We start from the raw sequence: 26,846 nt of genomic DNA on the forward strand, positions 1-26,846 counted from the left end.
TGGATTAGGTACTGTCTGTCTGGCTTGCCTGTTGACTGCCAACTTAAGAACATCACTAACCCCGACCAAACCAACATGCTGCTGGAAGACCTCATCATCTGGACTAACTATGAGATTGAGGTGGCAGCCTACAACGGAGCGGGACAGGGGGTCTTCAGCCACAAGGTCACAGAATGGACGCTGCAGGGAGGTGAGGATTCTCACTCAGTTAATGCACATTCACGCCTCAGACTAGAGTTATGGGGTGTTGACATGAAGGTCAGCTGTTTTTTTTTCTCTTATCTTTAATTTCTCTCTCCTGCAGTGCCCACGGTTCCACCGGGTAATGTGCAGGGAGAGGCAGTGAACTCCACCACTGTCAGATTCACGTGGAGCGCCCCCAGCCCTCAGTTCATCAACGGCATCAACCAAGGCTACAAGGTCAGCCTCCCCACCACCCTGTACTATCTGGAGTCTGGAATCAAAAGCACAGCATTTTCACCCTCATCTGAAATTCTTCTTTGCCTTTTTCAGCTGTTGGCATGGGAGCTTGGCCACGAAGATGATGTTACCATGGTTACAGTGAGACCCAACTTTCAGGACAGTGTCCACGTGGGCTACATCCCAGGGCTGAAGAAGTTCACAGATTATTACACCTCTGTGCTGTGCTTTACCACACCTGGAGACGGGCCACGCAGCACATCGCAACTCGTGCGCACACACGAAGACAGTTAGTCCCAAAATTAATGCTCATTTACACAAAACATTCAAGTTTTTTTTTTAAGGCTTCAATCGATTAGAATATAACAAGCTGCACGTTTTGCAATTAATTAAAGAATTTGCTTATTATTAATACTAAAGCTTGCAGTCATGGATATCATAAAACTTCATTGAAAATCTCTTAAATTACCTTGTTCTTCTCAACAGTTCAGTCAGGCTTTTTATTTGTTATCTAATTTTAACGTGTTTATTAATTAATTTCAATGATTATCACCTTAATTTTGACAGCTTTTTTATCATGTATCACACCAAATCACCAGATCTGTCAAAGAAAGTGAGATTGTTTGCAATTATAGTCCCAGGTCCTGTTGGCCACCTAAGTTTTACTGAGATTCTGGACACGTCTCTGAAAGTCAGCTGGAAAGAGCCGCAAGAGAAAAATGGAATTCTCACAGGTATCTTCTGTTCCTTAATTGTCATTTTGTCAAATAATGCCCAAGTCTGAACCCTGTGAATTCCGCTCTGGTTATTCCTGCAGGCTACCGCATCTCTTGGGAGGAATTCAACCGCACCAACACCCGCGTGACACACTACCTCCCCAACCTGACCCAGGAGTACCGTGTCACTGGCCTCACTGCCCTCACAACCTACACCATCCAGGTGGCGGGTATGACCACAAAAGGCCAGGGACAGCTGTCTTCCTCAACTATATCCTCTGGGGTTCCTCCAGGTTAGGACATTGCAGCCTCAGAGCTTTATACACACAGCATCAACAACAGATATGCTGAGTACAGACAACCTACTGTCAGTCATCTACTGTATATATTATACATCTTAAGATATGGAAGTTTTACTCCAGTTTAGAGGGTCCAATGTTGGTAAGGGTCTCCTCCATTTTTACCAGTTCCCCACCCACTGTCCAAAGCCATGTACACCAGGTGAATTGTCTGTAGGCGTGAGTGTGTTAGTCAGTGGTGGGTGTGTGTATGTGACCAAGGATGAGCTCCTAGCAGTCAACACCCTGAGCTGTTATCTGTTTGCCACAGAAATGGAATTGGACGGCAGTCAATAAAAAATAATTCTGATATTTTATTCATGTTGATGTGCCATCTGCCAACTGTAATGTATTGCACAGGCCATCTCTTATTTTGAGCTAAATCAGTTTATTTGTTGTGTATTTTGAGTGCAACTGTACAGTCACATGTAATTAGTACTAAAACCCAATTGAGTGTAGATGATGCCTCTCCTTCCAAGGGAGCATTTTTGCTTCACGCCTTCACTGGGTATTGTGGATGACAGTCAATAATAAATAATATGAATTATGCAGAAATCACTGAATTGATGTTTGACATAGTTTTTTTTTCATAATTTCCATGCTTTGTTTTAACTGGTTTGTGGTACAGCAAAGCTTTTTTTATGTGCATATCAAAAAGGCATTTATGTGTATTATGAATATATGTTTTTTTACATACTGTATTACTGTAGTAGAACACATACATGTATGGCAATGTATTCACAGTATTCTGTCCCTTTTGAATGAGCACAGATATCTAAGTGACTCCAGAAATAATAATGGGGTTACAATATTGCAGTATTATTTTGGGTTTTAACCCCCTTTTCAATACTTTTTTCAGAAATGCCAGGACCTCCCACCAACATTGCCATCTCAAACATCGGCCCCCGCTCGGTGACACTGCAGTTCAAGCCAGGCTACGATGGTAAAACGTCCATCTCTCGCTGGCTGGTGGAGGCCCAGGTAATGCATGGACCATTAGCTCTGATGAATTTCTCCCTCTGACTTTCTCTCCCCTCCCTCATTTCTTTTCACAGTGGTCCTTCAATCACCCATATTGATCTGTTGTCACACCTTTTCTCACCAGATTGGTGTGATCGGGGAGAATGAGGAGTGGGTAATGGTTCATCAGCTTTCCAACGAGCCAGATGCACGTTCCCTTGAGGTGGCCGGCTTAAATCCCTACACTTTTTACAGGTATTACTACAGAAGTTTCAAATGAAGTCGTATCAGCGAAACAGAGATAAACAAGTATGGCCAATCAGCATGTCTCCCGCTTTTCCAGGTTCCGCATGCGGCAGGTAAACATAGTGGGCACCAGCCCGCCTAGCCAGCCTTCCAGGAAGATCCAAACTCTGCAGGCCCCCCCAGACATCGCCCCTGCCAATGTGACCCTGAGGACAGCCAGTGAGACCAGCCTGTGGCTCCGTTGGGTGGTAGGCATCGTAGTACAGAAATAAACACGAAATAGTCACAATGGGCTGGAAAATGGTATTCGAGATTAAATCTGAGATGATTCTTTGATTCCAGCCACTTCCAGAATGGGAGTACAATGGGAACCCAGAGCTTGTCGGCTACCGTGTGCAATACTCTAAGGCGGGGTCTAAAGGTGGGGTCCTATACCACGTGATAGAGGACCGACTAGAGCGTGAGTTCACCATAGAGGACCTGGAGGAGTGGACGGAGTACGAAGTGATTGTCCAGGCTGTGAATGGCATTGGGACAGGGCCTTTGAGCCAACCCATCTATGGCAGAACCAGAGAGTCTGGTGAGTGCTGCTTTTATACATTCAATGTCAGCTCAAGAACACTTTCATAGAAACACATCTCAGGACTTTTTTCCCATATTCCTGATAAATTCAAGGTTGGTAGATTGGCCCCGGGACAATGAGCATGGGGAGGGTTCAGTAATGCCACATCATGTATGCTTTCAGGATTTACATCAAATAAAATACAAACAAGAAAGGACTGCTTGCCAAGTACCAGTATCTGCATCTTGGAGAAGGGAAATAACTACCAATCCAGCTCTTGGATTGGTAGTTCTTTATAAAGATAAACTTTAAAAAGGAGATGAGCCTAGCCTACTATATCTGAATATTCTGAAAAATATTTGTGGGTGTTAGATCACATCAACAGTGTTATGTACACATTAGGGTATGTGTGCCAACTAGAAAATCATCCCTATTAATTTAAAAATGATTAAGTAATGATCTTGGCTACACCATAATAAATATACAGCTGTGAGCTTTGATTTACTTCAATGTGCTTTGATGTGGTCTAGTTTGTGCAAAGCTGTTCTCTAAATCATTCTCTAAATCAGGCTCCTATTTTCTGTGAATTATCGTATCTCTTCAGCCTTTCTCTGTGCTTTTCTGTTGCTTTTTGTGTAATGTCATTTGCTATTCTGTCTCTTTAGTGTGTCTGGCCTTAGTCTTTAGAATGAGCAAATGTCTTTTAGGGACTTAAAGTTTTTTCAGCTTGGGGGGGGGGGGGGGGCGATTTACACCCGAAGAGAAGCGAGATAAGTTCACACGATGTTTGGATTAATTTAGGCTGACCAGACATCTTCTTTTCCCAGATATGTCTTCTTTTTGATACCTGGAAATTGTTTCCAGCCAGGGTTTTAGAATTGTCTGGGTTTTTCAGCTGCTTAAACATTTGTCACGGCATGGGCATCCTACACAACTATTCACTTCCTGTCCTTTATTTATTTATTTGTTTGTTTGTTTATTTATTTAAAATATTGCTAATAATATTGTTTTTAGGCCATATCACCCAACCCAATTTCAGCTCATCACAGTTTGGCTGCACTTTAATCAAACTGTCACGACCAAGGGGGGAAGGGAAACGGGTAAGGAAAATGGAACACAGGTTATTGTGGTACAGGGAAATCAATTGGGGTTAAACAATCCACCATGCCTTGTGCTGCAAAAGGGTCCCCTCTGGTTCTCGAACATCGAACATTTAGAAACTTTAGAACTGTACATGACAACATTGAATATTGTCTTAATTTAATTTAAACCTTTTACTTAAAAACATTTTTTGTTATTGGTAAAACTGCCATATTCATGACAGATATTATGGGGTTTGTGTGTGACATTCATTCGCCCATGATCCAGAAGACCACAGGGTCACAGGTTCAAACCCCACTTACTACTATTGTGTCCCTGAGCAAGACACTTAACCCTGAGTGTCTCCAGGGGATACTGTCCCGAACCACCTCTATTGGCTCCTCTCGATGTGGAGGAGCAGTGTGGTTCTACTCTGAGTCCCTCCTGAATGTCCGAGCTCCTCACCCTATCTCTAAGGCTGCGTCTGGCCACCCTTCAGAGGAAACTCATTTCCTTCCAGTAGGCCACTTGTATCCGCGATCTTGTTCTTTTGGTCATTACCCAAAGCTCATGACCGTAGGTGAGGATTGGGATGTAGATCGACCGGTAAATCGAGAGCCTTGCTTTCTGGCTCAGCAACCCTTTTCCGGTCGAGAACCATGGTCTTCCCAGCCGCTTACCTAGAAATTACTGCCAGCTATGTGGATCAAACTCACAGTCCTCTGGTACAGGGACTGAATGGCCCTTAACAAAATGCCATCCACCCCATACTCCTGGAGCGCCCCCCCATAGGGTGCCCCTGGGGACACGGTCATAAAGCTTCTCCAAATCCACAAAACACATGTAGATTGGTTGCACAAACTCCCATGCCCCCTCCATCACCCCAGCAAGAGTAAAGAGCTGGTCCACAGTTCCACGGTCAGGACGAAAACCACATTGCCCCGCCTCAATCTAAGATTCATCCTCTCAAGTACCTTGGAGTAGATCTTTCCAGGGAGGCTGAGGAGTGTGATCCCCCTTTAGTTGGAACACACCCTCTGGCCCCCCTTCTTAAAAACAGGGACCACCACCCCAGTCTGCCACTCCACCGGAACTGCCCCGATGTCCAGGCAATCTTGCAGAGATGTGTCACCCAAGACAGCCCTACTACATCCATAGCAACGAGATAACAAGGATGGATCTCATCCACCCCTGGGGCTCCACTGATGTGTAGCTGTTTGACTACCTCAGCAGCTTCTGGCCCTGAGATTGGACAGTCCATACCCAGGTATCCCAGTTCTGGTTCCTACTTGGAATTCGCGTTGGTGGGATTGAGGAGCTCCTCAAAGAATTACTTTGAGTTGCTGCCTTCCTCTCCTCTGAGGGATTGGATGGTTTGCCAGAACTGATTTGGTTTTCAAAGAACTCTTTGGAGCCGATCGGTAGTCCTCCATGGCCTCACCGAACTCCTCCCATGCCCAAGATTTTGCCTGCACCCAGCTTTGCCATCCGGTACCTGTCTGCTGCTTCTGGAGACCCACAGACCGTCCATGCCCCGTAGGCCACCTTCTTCAGCCTGGCGGCTCCCCTAACCTCTGGTGTCCACCAGGGGGTATGAGGGTTACCACCACGACTGGCACCGGCCACCTTGCGACCACAGCTAGCAACAGCCACCTCAACAATCGCAGCGCGGAACAAGGTCCAATTATGGCAGCCTGCACAGAAGTCCAATAACAAAACACCATTCGAGTTCAGATCTGGCGGGCTGTTCCTCACCAGACACGCCCCGCCAGGTCATGCTGTCATTGCCCACGTGAATGTTGAAGTCCCCCAGCAGGACAATGGAGTCCCCAGTCGGAGCACTCTCTAGCACTCGTCCTAAGGACTCCAAAAAGGGTGGGTACTCGCATAAGCGCAAACAACAGTCAGGACCGAAGCTACCCTCTCGTCCCCCGGGGTAAACCCCAACAAACAGGCTGAGAGTCTTGGGGCTAATAAAAAGCCAACCCCAGCTCTCCGCCTCTCACCCCAGCAACTCTCTCAAGTCTCTCAAGGACTTGGGTTCCAGAGCCAATGCTATATGTCGAGGTGAGTCCGACTATATCTAGCCGGTACTGCTCAACCTCTTCCACAAGCTCCAGCTCCTTCCCCTCAAGAGAGGTGATGTTCCATGTCCCAATAGCCAGTTTCCTTGTCCAGGGATCGGACTGCCAAAGCTCTTGCCTCGGTCTGCCACCTGATCCACATTGCACTGGACCCTTCATGTTCCTCGCATGGGTGGTGGGTCCACAGTTGGATGAGCCCATGTATCAGACAACATAGCTGCTAGGATCATTAGGGCTCTCAAACTCCTCCACCACGATAAGGTGGGTGTTTAAGGAGGAGTGAGTGTAAGTCGACCTGGATAAATGTGAATGCAATCATTTAGATCAGCAGTGCTTTGTACGTATACATGTGCAGTAAGACAAGACTTTTCTGATTTGAAAAATTTTATCCCATTACATCATGGTAAATACTATGATTAGGGTGATATTTTTGTGCTATTTGTGTTCAGCATTGTTACATTTTTTATATGACTGTATTTACTGAATTATGATCTCTGTACTGAAGCGGTTCAATGCAAATTTGCCATTACACAATTACAGTGTCACAATTTAATTATAAGACAATAAAGCCAACAATGTCTCCAATCACTTGATTTTTGCAGATTCTGATTTACATTGCACTCTCCTAATAAAACAAAACTATACATAGATTTCTGTTAGTTCTATTTTCATGCAATACTTTCTTTTCCTGGCCCATAATGCCTAAAGAAAAATCTTAATGAAATTCTGTTTGAGTCTCACTGGCCCGTAAAACTTTATTACAGTGCCCTCCAGCGGCCCCACCAATGTTTCCGCCTTTGCCACCACCTCCAGCAGCATCTTGGTCCGCTGGGGTGAAGTTCCACAACCCGACCGCAATGGACTAATCCTTGGCTACAAGGTGCAGTGTAAAGACATTTTCTTAGAAATCAAATGCATCTTCTACTTAATCCTCTTTCCTTCTGCCAATATATTCTATCTATTTTTCATACAGGTGGTGTATAAGGAGAAAGATTCAGATGCAGAGCTGAAGTTCTGGATGGTGGAGGGAAACACGAGCCACAGTGTGCAGCTGGGAGGTTTGGGGAAGTACGTTCTGTATGAGATCCAGGTACTGGCCTTCACCCGCATCGGTGATGGTATGCCCAGCTCTCCGCCCATCCTCGAGAGAACCTTGGATGATGGTGAGCATGTAACACACATGCAGTGCATATTCAGGTGCAGCGTGTGATGGTCTGTCTCTCCGGCTAAAGAAGAGGTGAATCTGTTCTCTTCCCCTCATCCTTCATCTGCAGTGCCAGGGCCGCCCAAAGGCATCCTGTTCCCTGAAGTCCGGACTAATTCAGTCAGGCTTATCTGGCAGCCCCCTGCTCAGCCCAACGGAATCATTCTGGGTTGGTTTTTACCCCCACATAACACATTTTTATGTGTTTCATCTTCCCTTAATCTGGGTAATGTATGTTCAGTAACAGTCACCTCCTTCTCCTGTCCTGTAGCCTATCAGATCACTTACCGCCGGAACTCGTCCAACAGCAATGCTGCCACTGTGGACGTACTTAGCCCCAGTGCGCGACAGTACACTGCCACCGGACTCAAACCGGAGTCTGTTTATGTGTTCCGGCTCACGGGCCAGACACGCAAGGGCTGGGGGGAAGCAGCCGAGGCACTGGTCGTTACCACAGAAAAGAGAGGTACAAAACGTTCACATTCCTTCAAAGATATTCACAGTTTACTGTCATATACAATGAATGCTTCTTATCAGGCAAATCATCAAACATAGTAATTTCACAATAAATACAGTAAAGAAACTCAGTGCAAATAAATTCTCAATATAAAATAACATATGACAAGTAGTAGAGGTGTAATAGGGAATATGGGCACTATAAGTATGAGGAGCCTCATGATTGACAGCTCTCATGCATGGTCCTTCTTCATTTTAGATCATTTAAACCCGTGCCACATGCCACATTAAGATTGAGTTTCTTTCTTGTTTATCTATTTATTTATGTAAATCCTGCGGATGTCCAGAAATAGCACTGTATAGTTAAAAGTGACAATTTTCAGTGTATTTAATAATTATGTGTCTACAGATGTGTTGTTGTGTGTGTGCTCCTCCCAGCTCGTCCTCAGCCCACCAGCCGACCTGTGGTCCCTCAGGAGGAAGTTCAGGCCCGCAGTGTGCTGTTGTCATGGGAACCTGGTAGTGATGGCCTTTCACCAGTCCGCTACTACACGGTCCAGTACAGAGAGCTGCCAGATGGTAACTGGACCGTCCAGTCCGCATCAGTCAACCACGAAGCCAGCTCATATATTGTAGACAGGTAAAGAAAAAACGACAGAAATGTAATAACTGAGGAAAAGGGGAAAAAAAGTGAGAAGATTTATTGGCTGGAAACTAATGTGATTCTGGCTGGGTGTCCCAGGCTCAAGCCTTTTACCACCTACCAGTTCCGGGCGAAGGCCACCAATGACATTGGAGACAGTGAATACAGTGAGGAGAGTGAAGCCATCACTACACTGCAGGACGGTAAGATCATGTGTCCACTGGCTGAAAATGCAAATCCTCCAGTAGAAATTAGAATAAAAGAAGAATTGGAACCAATGGTACATTATTAATGATTAATAATTAATAAAGGTCCTTTGTTCTGTGCTGTGATCAACATTGTTGCATATTATCCCAGCCAAAACTACCTCTGGCTAGCACAAAACTGAATATCCCCTGAATTTTACCTTTGCTCATAGTTCTTCCCTTTTTTCCAAACACCATGAAAGAATAAACCAACCCTACGCGTTCTCCCGCGGGTTACCTCTCCTTCACCCCAGCCTGGAGGAGCCCGTTCCCTCATTCAAAATTTACATCAGATTATCCGAGGCCATGGCAACGAAGTATTGAGCCGAGCCCCAGAAAATTCCTGCAAAAGAGCTATAATGTGAAATGTATGTGAAGAAGCGATGTTACTGTCCCCCCTGTAAGAGACTTTGAATGGAGGCAAGACCTGGATAACTGAACAATCTAAAGGCTGGGCTGACCTGCGGATCAATACATGCTGCGTTTCCGTGGTCGCGCTCCAGCAGTTTCTGATGATGGCCCCGAGACGTATTAACATTGTAGGGCATTAACATCCCTTGTTTCTGTTTGATTTCTTTCCAGCCCCAGACAAAGCCCCCACGATCCTGTCTGTCACGCCGCACACCACCACGTCCGTGCTGGTCCGCTGGAGGGTAAGGAGCACACGCTGCTGTCATGTCTGAGGAAGCCAGGCGCGCGACTGCACCAGACGAGGGGAAAACACGCTGAATAATAATAACGGCGGGGACGTGCACTTTCGCACGGGGTCAGGTGTTCGATGAAAAATGCAAAATCTGTGGGGGGTAGAAAAGATGATTGCCAGAGTAGGGGTTTGCGTGTCTGGCCCATCTCAATCCAAATCGCGAAGGTTTTCGCTCCAGACTGAATTGTGTGTTCCTGAATGAATTAAACAGTGAATGAATTAGCATAGCGTCTGAGCCATGAGCGCACATCTTATTATTCCCCTCCCTATGGAATGAATGGAACCGAGTCCGAATCGGAAGAGTCATCGGTGAAACGGAGAGAGATGTATGAGGTGTTATTATTTTTGGATGTTACCGTTCTCGTGCTTCTTCCGACCTTTTTCTTTTTAGCGATTGTATTTTTCCCCAAGGCCCTTCCGCACATCATATTATCCCAGCTGGCGGTTCAGTGTTTACTCACGAGTGAAGCAGCATGAGGCTTTTAGCAACACTGAATCGCCGTTGGAATAACTTTCATTATTTCAATGGAAATAATCCTCACGTTAATTCAACATATTGCTTTTAAATTTTGAATATAATAATGCTAATGGCCATGTGACAACTGGGATTATTGTCGCTTCTTTTTTCACAATGCAGTTCACTTGGGATGGAATGATCATTTTCAGGGATTGGAAAGGGAAAGAACCTGTTGTTTTTTTGTGGAGCAAAAGAATAAAAATTCACTCATGTCCATGTCCATGCATTCAAGACATCATCCTAAACTCCATCCAGGAATGTTACAAGTCATCTTCTTTTTTTCAAGATGTACTGAAAGAATTAAATATTTATGTATGTACGTATGTATGTAAGTATGTTAACACACACCAACTCTCTCTCAAGCAATACAATATATAGTATAAAGAACAATACAATATAAAAACACTATGTAAAAAAAACGTTGTGCCAAAATCAGCCTAGTTATTGAAAATGTTAAATCTTAACATGTCCAAATTTGAAATTAAGATACCAATTTATATTTTCTGACTAATTTTGAGCTTAAGATTTTAAGCTTTTTAGACTTAATCAAAGCAGATAGCAAGCGTTGCCACTTGTCACATGTTCCACAAAGCCATTTTGTCCACCTAGAGTGTGGCTGTAGATAACTCAGTTCCTGTTGTTATCCAGCTCTGCTCAAGAGAGACTGCTATCAACTTCAATATCTCCCAGACGTCAAGGCTGCAGAGTTAGCGCCGCATTTCATCAGGTTTACTGCAGGGGCCCTTTTCTGGCATGTCGCTGAGTTCCAGCTTTAATCTGCTTCTTCTCCTCTCCCCCTGCCAGCCTCCACCTGAAGAGCAGATAAACGGCATCCTTCTAGGCTTCCGCGTGCGCTACCGAGAGCTGCACTACGAACGCCTGCGCAGCTACACCATCCGAACAGTCAACAGCCCCTCCGCCAACTGGGCCGAGGTCACAGGTCAGTTTTCATTCTGGCACCAGATTCAGTTCAAATTCACTTTTTCTTCTTTGCATTTATTTTAGCAACTAATGTCATAATAATACTAGTTGCTTTATGTTCTTAGGAAAGTGGCTGTGAAATTCTCCCCCTGCACATACTAAATTTAATCTACACTACCATTAAAAAGTGTTGGGTCTCAAATTTCATACTACGAAATGTCAGAAATACTAATTTGACAAAGTAAGAAAATAATGATGTCAAACCTAAGGGCAGTTTTATTCTTTCTTCATCAGTTCAACCATTTACTGCAATACTTAGACCATCTTGTTTTTGCTGCTAATGGACCTCTCTACATTTATGGAACAGACATTACCAGCCACCATTGATATTTACCAAATTAACAGTCTGTAGATAGGATTTTTTTTATCAGTTTGCTGATATTTTAATGTATAAAACAATTGTTTTCTATCAAGAATGTGGCCATTTCTGAATGACCCTAAGCTTTTCTAAGCTTAGTTGTAAGTTAGTTGTACCCATTCGTCTATGTGTCCTGAAGCTTGAGCAGCATTACAGCTCCACTGTACACCATTTCATATTTACATGAACCTGTTGCAACAGTGAACAGTGAGTAGCTACCAAACAATCACAAATTGTAATGAAAAGTGAACACTTGAACACTATTGAACATATTGCGTTAGGGACCGCATGCCTTTGTGTTGTAAATGTAAGCAGGCATAAGCTGACTGCTGCTGAGGTGTATTGTGATGTTGGAGGCTGTGTGAGTTTGTTTTTCAGCAGCTCAGCAGCTGGAGCAGGGCCACTTCACTGCTTCCATACTGGCCAGCAGGCGCTAATGCACTAACTTCTCTCTCTCTCTCTCTCTCTCTCTCTCTCTCTCTCTCTCTCTCTCTCTGTCTCTTTCTCTCTCCTTCTTTGTCTCTTTCTTTCTTTCATTCTTTATGGCTTGCCCTCTCTTCCCTTGTGTCGTGTCACGTGACCCAAATTCTCCTTGTCTCCCCTCCCTTTCCTTATCTTGCCCCATCCCCAGCACCCTACAGCGTGAGGAACCTGAGCGAATCCTCACTCACCCAGTACGAGCTGGACAGTAAGTCCTGAGTGAAATGAGTTCTATGTGTCTGTGTGTTGGTCATGTGTCTGTTACCATTCAGCCCTGCCCTCTCCATCACTGCTGACAATTTTCTGCTCATCTGATCCAAAGTTCTCAGGATGGCGCCCTGCTTCTGGTTGCCCTCATCTTGCCTCACCTTTTCTCCTTGTCATCCTTCATTTGATCCACTAACTGGATCACTCCTCGTCACTTGGTTTAATCAGACCCCTTTGACTTTTGCATGTCCTATGTGCCTCAGTGAATTGTGAGTAAGCGTACGCATCTGCCATTTTGTCGGTGTCTCTGTGTGTGTGTAGACCTGAGCAAACACAAGCGTTATGAGATCCGGCTGAGTGTGTACAACGCCGTTGGGGAGGGGCCCACCAGCTCACCACAGGAGGTGTTTGTGGGTGAGGCAGGTTAGTTTTGGTTATGGGCACCTCTAGATATACATTTATTTGTCCTCCACTGGCAAATCAGTCCCTGCTTTTCTTCTTTGGATCCGCAGTGCCCACAGCTGCCCCCCAAAGTGTGGCTGTCCAGTCTTCAACGGCCACCCAACTGGATGTCACGTGGGACCCACCTCCTTTGGAGGCCCAGAATGGGGACATTCAAGGCTACAAGGTATTGTGGGTGTGAAGATTTTAGCAGGACAGTAAATGTCCAGAATATTATTGGATCTTGTGGTGTATGCAGTACCTCATTAAATGCTTTCCTGCAATAAATGTCACATCACATCCAAAGACTCCTACTGAATTACAATAACTGCGCCACAGTTGCTCATGTAACCCGGCATTAACGTTTCAATGCCTCCTCAGATATACTACTGGGAGTTCCAGCTGCAGAACGAGACGGAGCGTCTGCGCACCCTCTTCCTGCCCGAGGGCATGGTGAAGCTGAAGAACCTGACGGGCTACACCACCTACATGGTCAGCGTGGCCGCATTCAATGCAGCTGGAGACGGGCCGCGCTCCCCGGCCACCAGGGGGCGCACTCAGCAAGCAGGTGAGCTGAACGGAGGAAAGGACAGAGCCAGCGTGAGACTCTGTGGCCATCATCAAGAACAGCTTCATGCTGGTCATGGTGACAGTAGGTGCTCTCTGCCTTAGACTTTAAACCAAGTCCAATTTAGCACTGGTGGCCTAGCAATTAAGGAAGCAGCCCCGTAGGTTGCCGTTTCGAATCCCGATCCACTGAGGTGCCACTGAGTAAAGCACCGTCCCCACACACTGCTCCCCTGGCGCCTGTCATGAAGGCCCACTGCCCACTCAGGATGATGGGTTAAATGCAGAGGACAAATTTCACTGTCAATCACTTCACTTTGACTTTGATTTGCTTGTATGGTGGACGGAAAGCAACACAAAGCTATGCATGCATGTGGAGAACATGGCGACCCCTTGCAACCCCAATCAGAAATGCATCCTCTCATCAAATAAGTGAGGCGGCTGCGCTGAAGCACAGCAGGGTGCGCGAGGGTCCGCAAGAGCCCTTCAATGCCCACGCCATTCACATCCTGCTGCCCCCTGAGGAATGGCCTGAGAGGTTTTCAACAAGGGGGCAGCTCCGCGGCCAGACTACGCAAACCGGCCTTGTGCGTCTTTCATTTGAAGAGAATGCCTCTTTTCTGTGTCAGCTAGGGCCTGACGGTTGAGGAGCTGAGAATGGGACAACATTTGCATAGGGAAGCCCCATGGGACGGAAGCCTGGGATAAGTGTCGGGAGAGAGGAAAGAAGGGATGCATGCGGAGGAGGATTTTGGAACTGGCACAGATGCACAATGAGAACTGTGTTCTCGGATCCTGCTGATGCTTCTGTGGATTTACGGGGGATGGGAGTTCTCGTTTTATTTTATCCCCCAGGGGATTTCCCTCCACAGATGACTGTGGCTCTTTGGCCGGATGTGTGATGCTGTTAAGGAATTTTTTGCTCTTTAGATGGGAGATGAGCCAACATAAGCACCCCAAAAATCGACTTAAAAACGATCCTGTCACTACAGTTGGTTTGACCCCAAGAGACCCAGTAAAATTACACTTAGTTTTCCTCGAGGTTTTAGCAGCACTGTAAAAAATTGATGTTGGAATTTGGGTTTTCTAACCTCTGCTCCCATTCTTGTCCAGCTCCCAGCACGCCGAGCTTCATCCATTTCAGCGAGCTCACCACCACCTCGGTCAACATGTCGTGGGGGGAGCCCAAGCAGCCCAACGGGATCATCGAGGGCTACCGCGTGGTCTACGAGCCCTGCACGCCTGTCGATGGTGAGAAGCAACACACAGCCGAATTACTGGGATACCTCTCCGCCTGCCAGTGATGAACGTCTTTTGGGGTCGTCACAGGCTTTTTAACTTACAAACAACTCTCCGCTAAATCTTTCCAAGCTGGGCATGTGCAGCGTAGCAGGGCCTTTATGGTGTACCTCTGATACGTTCCGCAGCCCTTGCCCTCTCATTGAGTGTGGCCTAAAGAGCTAAAACACATCCGAGTGTGGTTCTCTCAGATTCTTAAGTAATTGGTACCAGAGACGTTGGGGGGGGCAGCGTCAAAGATTGCTGTGGTCTGATGGCTATCCGCTAATGGCTTCGGAATGGGCACGTGTGAGGGACAAGGGTTGGGCGAGAGTCTGTGTGAGTGTGCGTGCTTCAGACATATGGGAGAGGCTGCTGTTTACAGAAGACCTCCATGTGTGTTAGAGCTGGAGCGCCATGGGAATAGGCCGTTCTTAGTGTAACACATTGTGAGGAGTAAATATGTAGTTTAAGTTATACGGTTGGTTTGATGTGTCCTTGCAACAAATGTCTCATTGAACAAACATACACTTCAGTGTTGCCATATTTCCGTCAACAGCCCAGAAACTGCATATTTATAGCTGAACTCTTGGTAACCTACGCATATGCCTAAATTCTGATTCTGAGTCATTCAGAACCGATGCTGTTATTTATTGGATTATGAATTACAATTTTATTTCTGAAGCAAGTAATATGTTACTAAGTTCAACATTATCTGACAAAACTGATCACCTTTTATTGCTTCAGGGTAACGGGACTGCAGACCACCTCCAGTTAACCAAAGCCATTGCATTTGGCATTCTGTAATCAACTATAGGCAATAGTCTTTAATAGCTTTATTTACTAGTTTCGTTTTCTTTTGACAATCGCTTCTGTGTGTAGCCTATATGCATTGCAACAGCCCACATTAACAAAATATTTACAGCCCATGACAAGTGACGTGTAGTGGAAAGTAGGCCGGTGGCTGTACTATGTTTGAGTAAGGATTATTATGTTTGAGCTGACAGGCAAATTAATATATCAGTACAGAGAGAAAGGAAGGAAGATTTATTTACTGTGTAAGAAGCGTGCTTGTGTGTGTTCTGCAACTGCCTCTAAAGCATGGTCTAGAGTCATAGTGTCTCTTGTACAGACCACTCTCCTCACACTCCAGGTGTCAGTAAGATTGTCACTGTGGATGTGAAGGGCAGCACTCCCCTCTGGATGAAAATCAAAGATCTGGCCGACGGGGTGACCTACAACTTCCGCATCCGAGCCAAAACCGTCACCTACGGCCCCGAGATCGAGGCCAACATCACCACGGGGCCCGGAGAAGGTCTGCCAGGCTGCCTGAATACTAATTTCACTATTATTATGTAACCAATACAACAATTCATGCCATCTGCTTTCATTATCACCCCTATAATGAGGTTTAGCTGAAGACTAACTAATCAAAAAATGGCTGTCACGTGTCATGTCGTGTCTCCACATAACTACCTCTTTCCATCCTTCTCATCCAGGTGCCCCAGGACCCCCAGGGGAACCCTTCATCAGCCGCTATGGGACTGTGCTCACCCTTCACTGGACCAGCGGGGACCCAGGACGCTCCCCCATTACTCGATATGTGATCGAAGCCAGGCCGTCCGGTAAAGCCAAAGGAATGACTGTGTTTACTTACAGGGCTGCTTATGAATTAATACATGTCTCTCCATGCCCGCTTCAGATGAAGGATTATGGGATATCCTCATTAAAGACATCCCCAAAGAAGTCACATCATACACTCTCAACATGGATATGCTGAGGGAAGGGGTCACTTATGATTTCAGGGTCATCGGGGTCAATGATTATGGCTATGGCTCTCCCAGTGCTCCCTCCCCCTCTGTGTCTGGTGAGAACTAACAGCCAATCACAGCAATGTTTACATATTATACAAGTTATTTGCATATTTACTCTGCAGTGCCTCACCTAAAAGACATGATGTTTTGGATTTTTCAGCGCAAAAGGTCTCCCCTTTCTATGAGGAATGGTGGTTCCTGGTGGTGATTGCCCTTGTTGGCCTCATCTTCATCCTCCTCCTCATCTTCATCCTCATCATTCGGGGACAGAGCAAGAAGTACACCAAGAAAACTGACTCAGGTACCATGAGAGCTAGACCTGCAAATCTGCTGCCTTCAAGTCACTGGCAACAGCAGCAGACTCCAACAGCCCTATCATTACACATCACAAATATTTATGATCACGCAGTGGCCCATAGAGCTGTGTTTTAGCTGCGGCTACACTTATTTATGATCTAATTACCCCCTATGGCAAGCACCTCAAGTGTTGCCATTAAATCTAATGGTCCTAATCACTCAGCATCCGAAAGCTGTTTACAGCTGGAGCCCAAATGTCCCCCCAATTACCAAAAAGGGGATTGCACTTCATCTGCACTTCTACAAGTCTGCACTTCTACAGTGAGACTAAACAGAGCTGAAAATGTGTGAAAGCTTTTCTTCATTTGTGGCTGCAGTGCATTTGACAGGGCAGTGAGTTAGAAAGCGTTCGTTTGTGTAGGAGGGGTGGGATCGATGACATGGGCTATTTCTGTTCGGTTTGTTTGTGATGCTGAGTCACTGACTCGCTGACTTTAGAGCATCAATCAGTGTCTCTCCTGCACCGCTCGTCCGAGTCCTGCCCTAACCTGAACTGTTATTTACAGGAACATGGTCATATCATAAATGTCATGTAAAAGTCAGAAATGTCTTTAAAATCAATCATTTTTACTTACATATATATTATGTTTTCCCTAGTGAGTTGTTGTTGATCAGAGTATCATATGTAAAACAGTACTAGTTGTTAAAATTGTAAAAAATTATACAATCTTGTACAATTTTTCATTAGTTCTAAATGCTGTTAACAAACTACAACATAAAAACCCACAAGGACCAAGCATTAACATGTGCAGGTTATGAGCAGACCATGACTGAACTAATATGGACAGAATCATAGGCAAACACAATCAAACCCGAATCGCTAAAATAGTTTGTGTCCCAGAGGGTAAAGGGAGGATCATATACTATGAACTGAGCTTGAAGAGTGTCACACCAGCACAGGGGAGAACCGTTCAAGGTGTCAGCTACTCACACGCACACACACATCCACTCGCGAACGAACGAGAGATTCTTTGAGCCACCGTGAGCCAGGTCAGCGTTTGGTCCCGTGGCAGTGCCGGGGTCAGCGAACACAATTCTAGCTGGTCTGGGCGGGAGGGCAGACAGGGCGGTATTTGTGCAGGACACAAAGAGCCCCTATCACAGTCAGCACCCCGGCCTGTTCCTGCTCTGCTCCACTGGAGCCTGTTTGTTTTACTGTGGCCTGGTCTCACACGCCTGGGGGGTGAGATCACACCAACGGGCGCAAGAGAGGGGAGAGGTCACTGCTCATTGCCCATGCCTCCCCAAAGTAACACTGCAATTCCAGCCTATGCATCCAATGTGTATGTGTGTGTGTATGTGTGTGTGTTTGTGCGTGAGACAGAGAGTTAGTGAGCGTGAGAGTGTGTGAAAGGGCTCAGGAGAGTCAGGAGGGAGCTTTCGGAGGCATAGCCAGAAAAGAGGCTGCTAAATGACCTGAGGGTATTCAACGAAGCCCGCTGCCATGGTCACGACCAAAGCAAATCCAGAAACTCTGAGGTGCTTTTTGCATGCCAAGTACGTTTAACCTACACACCGTGTTCCCTGACTCCCTCCCAGGTAACTCCAACTGCGGCTCCCTGCCCCTCTCGCACGGAGAGATGGTGCGTCTGGACGAGGGCCGCTTCCCGGCGCTGGAGCTCAACAACCGACGCCTCTCCGTCAAAAACTCTTTTTGCCGGAAAAATGGAATCTACACCCGGCAAGTCAACCGGTGCATGCCTCACGCTGCTGCACTGCCCTTCACACCCATTTGTGTATTGCTCTTTAAAGTTACAATAAAAGGCCCATGCCGTGAAATGCGCACATAGCTGTGAAATTGAAAAGGGCTTCGCATTTAACGCGGCGCCCACACAAAAGAACGCGGACCAGCCGCATTTTGCTCCACGGAAATTCTAGCCCGCAGCAGATTAAGATTCGAGCCTTCCCAGCTCCAACTGTATTCAGTGTACTGTTGGCCAGAACTCGAATGGCACCGGGCCCTTTCATGCAGTCTGGTAGCTGAAAGGAGCGGGCCAAGACCGCGGACAGAGAAAAGCTTCTCCCCCGAGCTAATTGAGATTCTGCGCGTGTAGAGCACCGAGTTACAGTTTATGTAAGTGGACAACACAATGCATCTTTCTTTACATTCATGAGGATCTCGTTTGTCTGCCAAGACAAAGGCCAGATCGTGGCGAGGGCGGCAGCCATATTCATTAGGCCCGCGCTGCTTCCCCTTCAGCAGATGTTCAAGAGAACATCCTTATGCGCGCAAGGACATTGAGGGCACCATTTTTGAACAGCTCTGCGTGCTGAAGACGGTACTTGTTAATGTAATGTTCACATAAATAGAGAAAGTAGACTTAAATGTTTTGTAGTTGAAGAGAAACTTTGCTGCTGTGATATTATTTCCTTCATCCAAAGGTTATCTCTACTTGTGGGGGGGGTCCTTATTCCCAGCTTTAAGGCATGCTGCTTCATCTGGCAATATGTCACAGCAAAAATCATCATTATTGTTTTATCTATCTATTTATGCAAATCCTGAAGATGCCGTACCCTAACTAGCCTTAACACTTGGCACATAGTGGCAGAAAGAAAAATATTTCCCTGACAGCAGCGTTTTCATATGAAAGAGCCATGGACAACTGTCTCTTCTGAGGTCACTGACCTACCACAATGTCCCTAGTGGGCAAGGGAGGCAACAGAAAAGGGTCATTAGGATGGAGGGCTGGGTTCACTGTCAGCTTCCTCTGCTAGTAGGCAGAGCGTTTACCCGGAGCCCATTAGAATGGAATGCGTAGTTGAAGGTCGGGGGAGGTAGAGGGAGTCTTGGCCGGTTGCCTCCCTTGTTTCTGGAGGCCTGTGCTGGAGATCAAAGTGGGGGTGCTGGAGCTTCCCAGCCTTTGAAAAGATCCACCCGGGTGCAAGGCTGGTAATGAGGTGCCCCCAGAGGGAGGTGAAAACCTCTAGGGTGGAGTGGTGGGGGTGGTATTGTGGGCACAAGGGCGTGATTCAATACAGTGCCGCTGAATAATTGAAGCACTGGTTCTCAGTGCATGTGCAGGGTGATGTGAGCATTTTTGAATGTGCAGCCCATGCCCTTTTTTGTCCATGTGTTTTGACCGTGTACATCTGCCTCCACTGAATCCTAGTAACTGTAACTAGGCCCTTTCTTAAGCGACCCTAACCCTTTCATGGCCACTGCTAGTGTTATACACCTACACACAGGTTTAGTTGATGGTAATGATTCATAAGAAATTGGTTAGTTATTGCATTTGTGGCATGTGGCCTAGTTGTGTCTCACTGAATGGTCGGGTCCCAGAATACCTGATATTTCTGCACCTCATTACACTGTGCCTCTGCCATAAGCCTCCGAGCTCCCATTAACTTCAGTCTTATGTACATGCGGAACCCACTGATGTAAACAAATGGAGCGGAAGGCTAAGGGCTGAGAGTTATTTAAATGGTAATGTCTTCGGCAACCTTTGCTTTCAGAAGTACACACAGCCTGTGCTGTAAACAGAAACTGTTTTTTTCAGCCTCATTTAAGAACTAGCCTCACCCAGGACAACTGGAGGCCAGCGTATGTCTCGGTTGATGGGTGTATTTGTTCCTGTCAGTACCTGTCAGTAGCCGTAGGTTTTTTTTTTTTTTTTTGGAAATACGGAAAATGTGCCGTGTTTTTCAGCCGTTAACATATTAGGGTATGGTTGAATGAAGAAGCTCAAGTTGAGAGTCTTGAGTCTCGAGTGTGCCTCATGATCAGTTTGAGATGCTTGAAAAGTTACGTCTGCCTCCGTGCTAAATAGAGGCTCAGACATGGGTCAGGGACCGGAGATTAAAGGTCAATTATGAACTTGAGTGCTTCATTGCTTCCCTTGCAGAATGCTGTTTACGTTTTGTGGAACATGGTTTTGTTCCTGGGTCACTTCATGTGGTGGCTCAACAACATAGCTTCATAAGGTCCTGGGGTCATGTCCAGGGGTGGTTTCTGCCTTGTGTTCAATTATAACTGTGCGCTGGAATAAGCATGGCTACAATGGATGGGTGAAATTTCATTTCAGAATGCTTTGAAATCAAAAGTTGACCACTTTCCCCTCTGTTTTATTGTGAATTCAGGTCCCCACCAAGACCCAGTCCTGGCAGCCTTCACTACTCTGACGAGGACGTCAGCACCAAGTACAATGACCTGATTCCAGCAGAGAGCAGTAGCCTAACTGAGAAACCTTCTGAGATCTCAGACTCCCAGGTACAATGTAGTCTCCAACATGGATTTTAGAGGCCAGGAGAGGCCTTTTGCCCTTCAATAATGTTTGTTATCCTGTTGTTAGGTTACAAGGATATTGTACAGGAAACAATAGCTGGATCTAAAGACCCATACGCATAAAGACCCATAAGCATTGGATGTCATTTGTGGGCTGCCCAGTATAGTGCCAGTCAGTTATATAGACCATGAACCTCCATTGTTGATTCGTTCTTTATACAACGCTGACAAAAATAATAATAAGTTGAATTTATTATTATACAGAATTTATTATTATACAGAATCAAGATCACTTTACATATATAATGTAGGAAGCAGAATCTAGAAATGTATCCTAGATGGCCCCAGTAACTAGTGAAGTTGGGAAAGAACAGGGTGATGTGAACAGTGTGTGTCAGGACTCTGCATGTACTGTATATACTGTAGTTTGTGTAGGTTTTGCATGCAAAGCAATGAAGAGTGAATTACAGGTATGAATACAAGACATTTTGAAACTATGAACCAGAGTTGGGGCCTCATTAAATGACAGATATTGACAAAGGCCGGCACCTGTAATTCAAAGTTAAGTGAAAAATCTAAGAAAACACAATAGGTGCTAATCAATAGCAATATTGAAGTTGGAGGCTTTAGAAAATAGGGAGCTAGTGCCAACCAGCAAAACCTTTAGACTTACACTTAACCACCAGAGTTTAGTGTCATGCTGAGGTACACAATGGTAGTAAGTGGGGTTTGAACATGTGACTTTGTGTGTGGTCTTCTGGTTCATATGAAGTAGGATGCTACCACCATATACACCCTTTTTGCATATACTGATGCAGGAAGTGTTTGTACTGTGTAGCTGTGGAAACTGTCTGTTAATAATCTGACACAACGAATATAAATTAGAAAGAGCCATGGCACAAGGACTGAAGCCTGAGGGATACCTCGTGACACAACAGAGGTCAAAGATTTATATGGTCCAAGCGCTTTCACATCACTGGCTGATATGATATGAACAACTGAAGGACTAGCTAGATAGACGTGAAAAGAGGATTTCATGATTGACAGTGTCAAATGCTGCACTTAGGTCAAGAAGGAGGAGAATACATCTCACAGTAAAGCTGCAGTCGAAGTATGACGACAGTTCTCTTATAAAGCTGCTGAATGGCTTGGAGGTCCCGGATGTACCAAGAACAGGAGCAGGTGGCTGGACACTCCCAAGTCTTTTAGGGTTTGAGTTATCAAGGATATTTGATAATGAAATGCATTTCTTATATGCATGCTGTGCAGGACAGAAAGAGATGAAGACAATAGGGAGGCAGCAAACAAATTGGAGTTAACGGACCTAACGTTCCTAAGAGACAGACTTTCCCCATAATCTCAGTTTATGATCAGAGGTACCTGAGAGTGAGCCTGAGACAGAAACATGCTGTGATAAGTTAAAACATGATAAGGTAGAGATTAACTCAACTGTGAGGGGACGCAGGAAGTGACCAAGTACAATTACAGCAGAGCAAAGAGGTGAAATTACATTTAGAAGTTCATTCAGTTCAGACAGAATACTTGAGGAAACCAGCTTCAGAACAATTGAAACAGATGGGAGAGGAGTGCTCAGACTCTTCATGAAGTGCCGAATATGATCCATATTTGTTTACTGGACGACCCTAGCATGACGCCGGTGGACACGGTGAGATGTCCACGTGTTTTGAATTGATGCGTCCATGCCACCGATCGGTGAGGGCCCTCACTCAGACCAGTGAATATAATAAGGGCGCTGTGTCATCTCAAGCAACTGGCACAAGATATATTTCGGCGAACCCAGTCAAGGGCGGCAGTCAAGATATTTAAAATCAGACTGAGAATTTGTTCAATCTGCATATCCAACAGTCCAGACAGACGACTGCAGACAGAGCGCTAAAGAGAGCTCGTGAGCGGGCAATCGCTAATACCGTTCAATTTACCGAAAACTTGTCCAAATGTTACTGGGAATGCTAGTGGGTCCCTGAGGGACCCTGCAACATCTAATTGGAAGTCGCTCTGGATAAGGGCATCTGCTAAATGATGTAAATGTATAATGTAAATATATGATCAGACTGGATAAATTTGACGGTAATTTGTTTTGAAATGGAAAACCCAGCTCCCCCGACTCCCTTTAAGGTAGCGAATCATACTGCTCTGTATACTAGAAACGTCACTGCATACTAGAAAAGTTTCACATTTTTTGTGGTTTTCCTGAAATACTTTCAGTAGGAGTCCCAGAAAGTAGTATGGAGCTATTGTATTACTAACCAGAGTGAATATGGACCGCAACCTCTTCCTGTTCTTATTACGGAACAATGTCCTATTTTTTTACTTACCTTCACCCACACAATAGCAACTAAATTCATCAAAATGCCATTAATAGCATCTCATAGAACCAAACAGGTTTTTGTTACTTCACTTTTTTTCAGTGGATTTTCCACAAGGAAAACAAACCTGCCGAATTGCTCCTCTATTTGTTGAGACAGACTCAGGGTGCATGTGGATCTCTAGTTTGTTAAACCACTTCAAGCTTTTATGAGTCATTTATACTGTAAAAAAAAAATCCATGCGGAAAAGTTTGTGGTGCCACTTTTCCGACATAAAGCGTTATTTACAGACCCGGAGTTTAACGATAAGTGGCCATTCTTCACTAAGCGCTTCTCTTCACCCCCGGGAGCTTGATGAGATGATAGCCGCCATTCTCATGGCTGGCGCTCTTACTTAATGTCATTACGAACATGGTAATGAATCAGCTCTCCGCTGCCAGGAAATGGCTAATGGTTAATGTGCAGTAATCTCCGGCATGTTTGCATAGAGTTTGCTGTGACCGTATGGTGCTTTCGTTTGGGGGTGGGAGGGCTTCGGTTTATTCAGTGGGAGCATGTGTGTGTGTGTGTGTGTGTGTGTGTTTTTTTTCCCACAGTGTGTTTGTCAGGTACCCACGCAGCAATAACATTTGCTCATTCGGGCTCAAATAAAGGGGGTCTCTCCTGGGAGCAGCAAAAAAATGTGTTTCTTTCCCCCCATCGCTTCAGCATAGGCTTTCTCTGTTTATCCCACACGTTCTTCTGTGTAAATAAATCGACTCTGAAACAGGACATACCTGCGTGGAAGAGGAAGCCTGTCAGTAATGGATACCATAATTACCCATGCAAACATATTGCTAAAATAATATTGTTATTATTACTTTACCAATTACTTAATGTGAGATGAAATTTGCTGCATTACTCGTGGTATTATTATATTACTTTTGATGTAATGTAATTATTCTAAAGGCGTTGTGCTAATCATACTGCATAAACACAGACATTGCGCCCGGTGTTGGCAAAGTATATCAATTTTGTGTTGCCACATCAGATGCATTAATAATGGTAATTCGATGTTTCTGCATCCCTTTTACATCTTTTGGCCCAGACTCGTACCATCTCACCCATGTTTTTGTTCACTCAGGAGAGGCTTGTGTTCTGCTATAAGATCTCTGCTCCAGTGTGCTTCGGGTGAGAGGCTAGTCAGCCATGTCCCTGTGGTAGAACAAACCCTACATATTAGCGTTCCCCTCAAAATAATCCATAAAATAAAACCATAGATGGTTTGAGGTCCAGTGGGAAGATAGTTAATCAGCAGTCTTATGCATGAATTATGTATTTCAGCATTTTCCTCTTCTCTGTATCCTACCCACACCTATAGTGCAGCGACGGCGAATACGAAATGGATCAGAACAGACAGAAGACCCACTCGTTCGTCAACCACTACATCAGCGACCCCACCTACTACAACTCCTGGCGCCGGCAGCAGAAGGGCGTGTCTCGGCCCCCAGCATACGGCTATGCTCAGCCCGACGGAGGAGTGGAGCAAGAGTCCCGGCCACACCCTCCACCCTTACCGCCGTTACCCCCCATGCTGCCCCAAAGCAACAATTCCCCGCAGCCTCAGGGCCAGAACACCCTGTTCAGGCCCAAAGGCAGCCGGACTCCCACCCCATCACTGCTGTCGTCCGAGACCCACAGCCAGCACAGCGCCCTCTACAGGCCCCCCAGCAGCCTGGGCTCGACCAATCAGGCACCTACCACGGGATTCTCCTCTTTCGTTTGACGCAAGACTCTCCTTCGGCTAGCAGCAGACTTGAAGAAGTCTGGACTTCTTGTAGATATGTTGGTGTGTGTTTTATTTTATTCATCTAAACCCATGCTACACACATTGTCAAGCTAAATCGACAGTTTCATTTTGAACTTTCCTTTTCTTTTGTGTGGGTGTGCGAGTGTGTGTTTTTCCGGGGGGAAGAAGCAGACAATCATCAAGTAAGAATATTTTCGTGTCTTGAGCTGCAGGATTTGCATTACCATATGCTTTTCAATTAGGCTGATGCTGTGGGACTCGTCTGAATAACCTTATTCCTTAAAAAAAATGAAGAAAAAAATGAAAGAGTTGCAGCTGAGGTTGAGATGAATGTCAGTGTCTTATGAAAAAGTAAGTTTGAACAGTGATGAAAGGCAGAAAGCTGTCGACTTGTAATGCAACATGGGCCCAATATTACCATCTTTTTTATGCATTCTTCTTCACAACGTCTTAAAAAATCTGGATGTAAAATATGTTTTCTTTCTTTTTCATTTTTATCCTCGTTACAGCACCACTGTCACGTCCCGACAGTGAATATTCTGTGCCATTAAATTGTACAGTTGTGGAGATGTTATGGTGGTTTGTGTCCAGTGAGACTCAAGTCATATGGAGCAACATGACTTTTTTTGCATCTCAGTGTTATGCAGAAGTCTTTCTTTGTTTCCTGGCTTGTCCATTTGAAGGCGTGCGCTAACATGGACTAACAAATGCTGCACTGACCACAAAAGGAAGCGTTAAAAAAAGACAATTCCTGCTCCTTTAGTTCATTTCATCGTTGCTTCAGACGTCCATGAACTATTGAGATGTTTGCCCAGAACATAACCTCTTCTTGGTAAGGCATGAAACACAGGGACTTCCTAAGACCCACCACCACTTCATCAAAATGTGGCATCAGAACATTATGTTTGCACACTTTATGTTTAAGAAACTATATATTGCAATTGACACATTTTCATGAAATCATGAAGAAGCTTTTGAATTCATTAAGCTGATAAACCATTACAGACGCATGGAGCTGTCACCATGCCTAGCTTTGCAGAGGGGACATAAATATGTACAGATTTGTCACCAGTGACCCATATGTGAGTGATCTGTCCATTCACGGTAAATATTTATTGACCTTTGGATTATGACGATGAGAAGAAAAGGAGTTTATTTCACACAGATGTTCGATGTCCAATGTTTCGACATACATTGTACGTACATTTGCTTAGAATGCTGTAGAACGCGTCTGAACATAGGACATCTCTTGTCTTGTTATTTGTGAGGTGAATTATCACTGTACAAATCCTTGAAGAATTATAACGGACTCAGTCATGGCACTTTTCCGAAATAAATTATTCTATTTTTCAAGCCTGGTTTCTGTCTTTTATTCCTGCAAAACTGAAATGATTCCCTTGCAGTCACGGCTAAAACTCGCTATTCATTTATCAGAACCCCATCAGTGTGTGACCCCTCAGAATGATGAGAGCGCGTGTGAAATTCATCCAGATCTGGAAGGTGGAAGGCTGGGGGAGTGTGGGAGAGTTCATCTGAAGATAATCTCGTTATTCCAGGCCAGGAAGCATTTATCTGGAGCTTTTTGGGGGTCGGATGGCAGAGTCGGAAAGGGGGGGATAAAAAACTAAATGGATGGGAGAGCATAGTCAGGCAGCCAAAAAATCCATTCCCTGCACAGACTTCTGTTGTGGAATGGTGTCTGACCCAGGGTCTGTTTGAGGTATAAACCCCAATCCGGTCATCCTGCACCGTCTGCGTGTTTATAGAGACTACACGGCTCAGTTCAGAATGTTGACTCCCACTGTGAGGCTGGTGCACAGGCAAACAATACAATATTTGCTCACATTGTGC

General features: G+C 45.3%; 1 protein-coding gene across 5 annotated transcripts in view; it reads left to right on the plus strand.

Annotated features, from left to right (window-relative positions):
* Positions 1-26,348, plus strand: part of sdk2a (sidekick cell adhesion molecule 2a) — a 100,154-nt gene extending 73,806 nt beyond the window's left edge. For 2 of the 5 annotated variants that reach the window (XM_028986408.1, XM_028986411.1), the window contains exons 17-45: positions 9-190; positions 305-420; positions 514-709; positions 1,056-1,154; positions 1,238-1,429; positions 2,334-2,455; positions 2,580-2,689; positions 2,778-2,928; positions 3,023-3,260; positions 7,171-7,286; positions 7,380-7,569; positions 7,681-7,779; positions 7,882-8,076; positions 8,505-8,706; positions 8,809-8,912; positions 9,537-9,607; positions 10,979-11,114; positions 12,145-12,201; positions 12,522-12,623; positions 12,713-12,828; positions 13,023-13,209; positions 14,322-14,459; positions 15,619-15,801; positions 15,986-16,111; positions 16,189-16,353; positions 16,461-16,601; positions 18,197-18,338; positions 20,735-20,864; positions 24,567-26,348. In XM_028986408.1, the coding sequence (XP_028842241.1) occupies positions 9-190; positions 305-420; positions 514-709; positions 1,056-1,154; positions 1,238-1,429; positions 2,334-2,455; positions 2,580-2,689; positions 2,778-2,928; positions 3,023-3,260; positions 7,171-7,286; positions 7,380-7,569; positions 7,681-7,779; positions 7,882-8,076; positions 8,505-8,706; positions 8,809-8,912; positions 9,537-9,607; positions 10,979-11,114; positions 12,145-12,201; positions 12,522-12,623; positions 12,713-12,828; positions 13,023-13,209; positions 14,322-14,459; positions 15,619-15,801; positions 15,986-16,111; positions 16,189-16,353; positions 16,461-16,601; positions 18,197-18,338; positions 20,735-20,864; positions 24,567-24,971 (4,411 nt within the window). In that variant the 3' untranslated portion in view covers positions 24,972-26,348. Of the gene's footprint in view, positions 1-8; positions 191-304; positions 421-513; positions 710-1,055; positions 1,155-1,237; positions 1,430-2,333; positions 2,456-2,579; positions 2,690-2,777; positions 2,929-3,022; positions 3,261-7,170; positions 7,287-7,379; positions 7,570-7,680; positions 7,780-7,881; positions 8,077-8,504; positions 8,707-8,808; positions 8,913-9,536; positions 9,608-10,978; positions 11,115-12,144; positions 12,202-12,521; positions 12,624-12,712; positions 12,829-13,022; positions 13,210-14,321; positions 14,460-15,618; positions 15,802-15,985; positions 16,112-16,188; positions 16,354-16,460; positions 16,602-18,196; positions 18,937-20,734; positions 20,865-24,566 lie in introns of those variants that run through there. The other 3 variants (XM_028986409.1, XR_003750303.1, XM_028986410.1) reach the window with 3 other exon arrangements.
* The last annotated feature ends 498 nt before the right edge of the window (positions 26,349-26,846 follow it).

This window comes from Denticeps clupeoides, chromosome 7 (assembly GCF_900700375.1).
Source record: "Denticeps clupeoides chromosome 7, fDenClu1.1, whole genome shotgun sequence".
Lineage (NCBI taxonomy): Eukaryota > Metazoa > Chordata > Actinopteri > Clupeiformes > Denticipitidae > Denticeps > Denticeps clupeoides.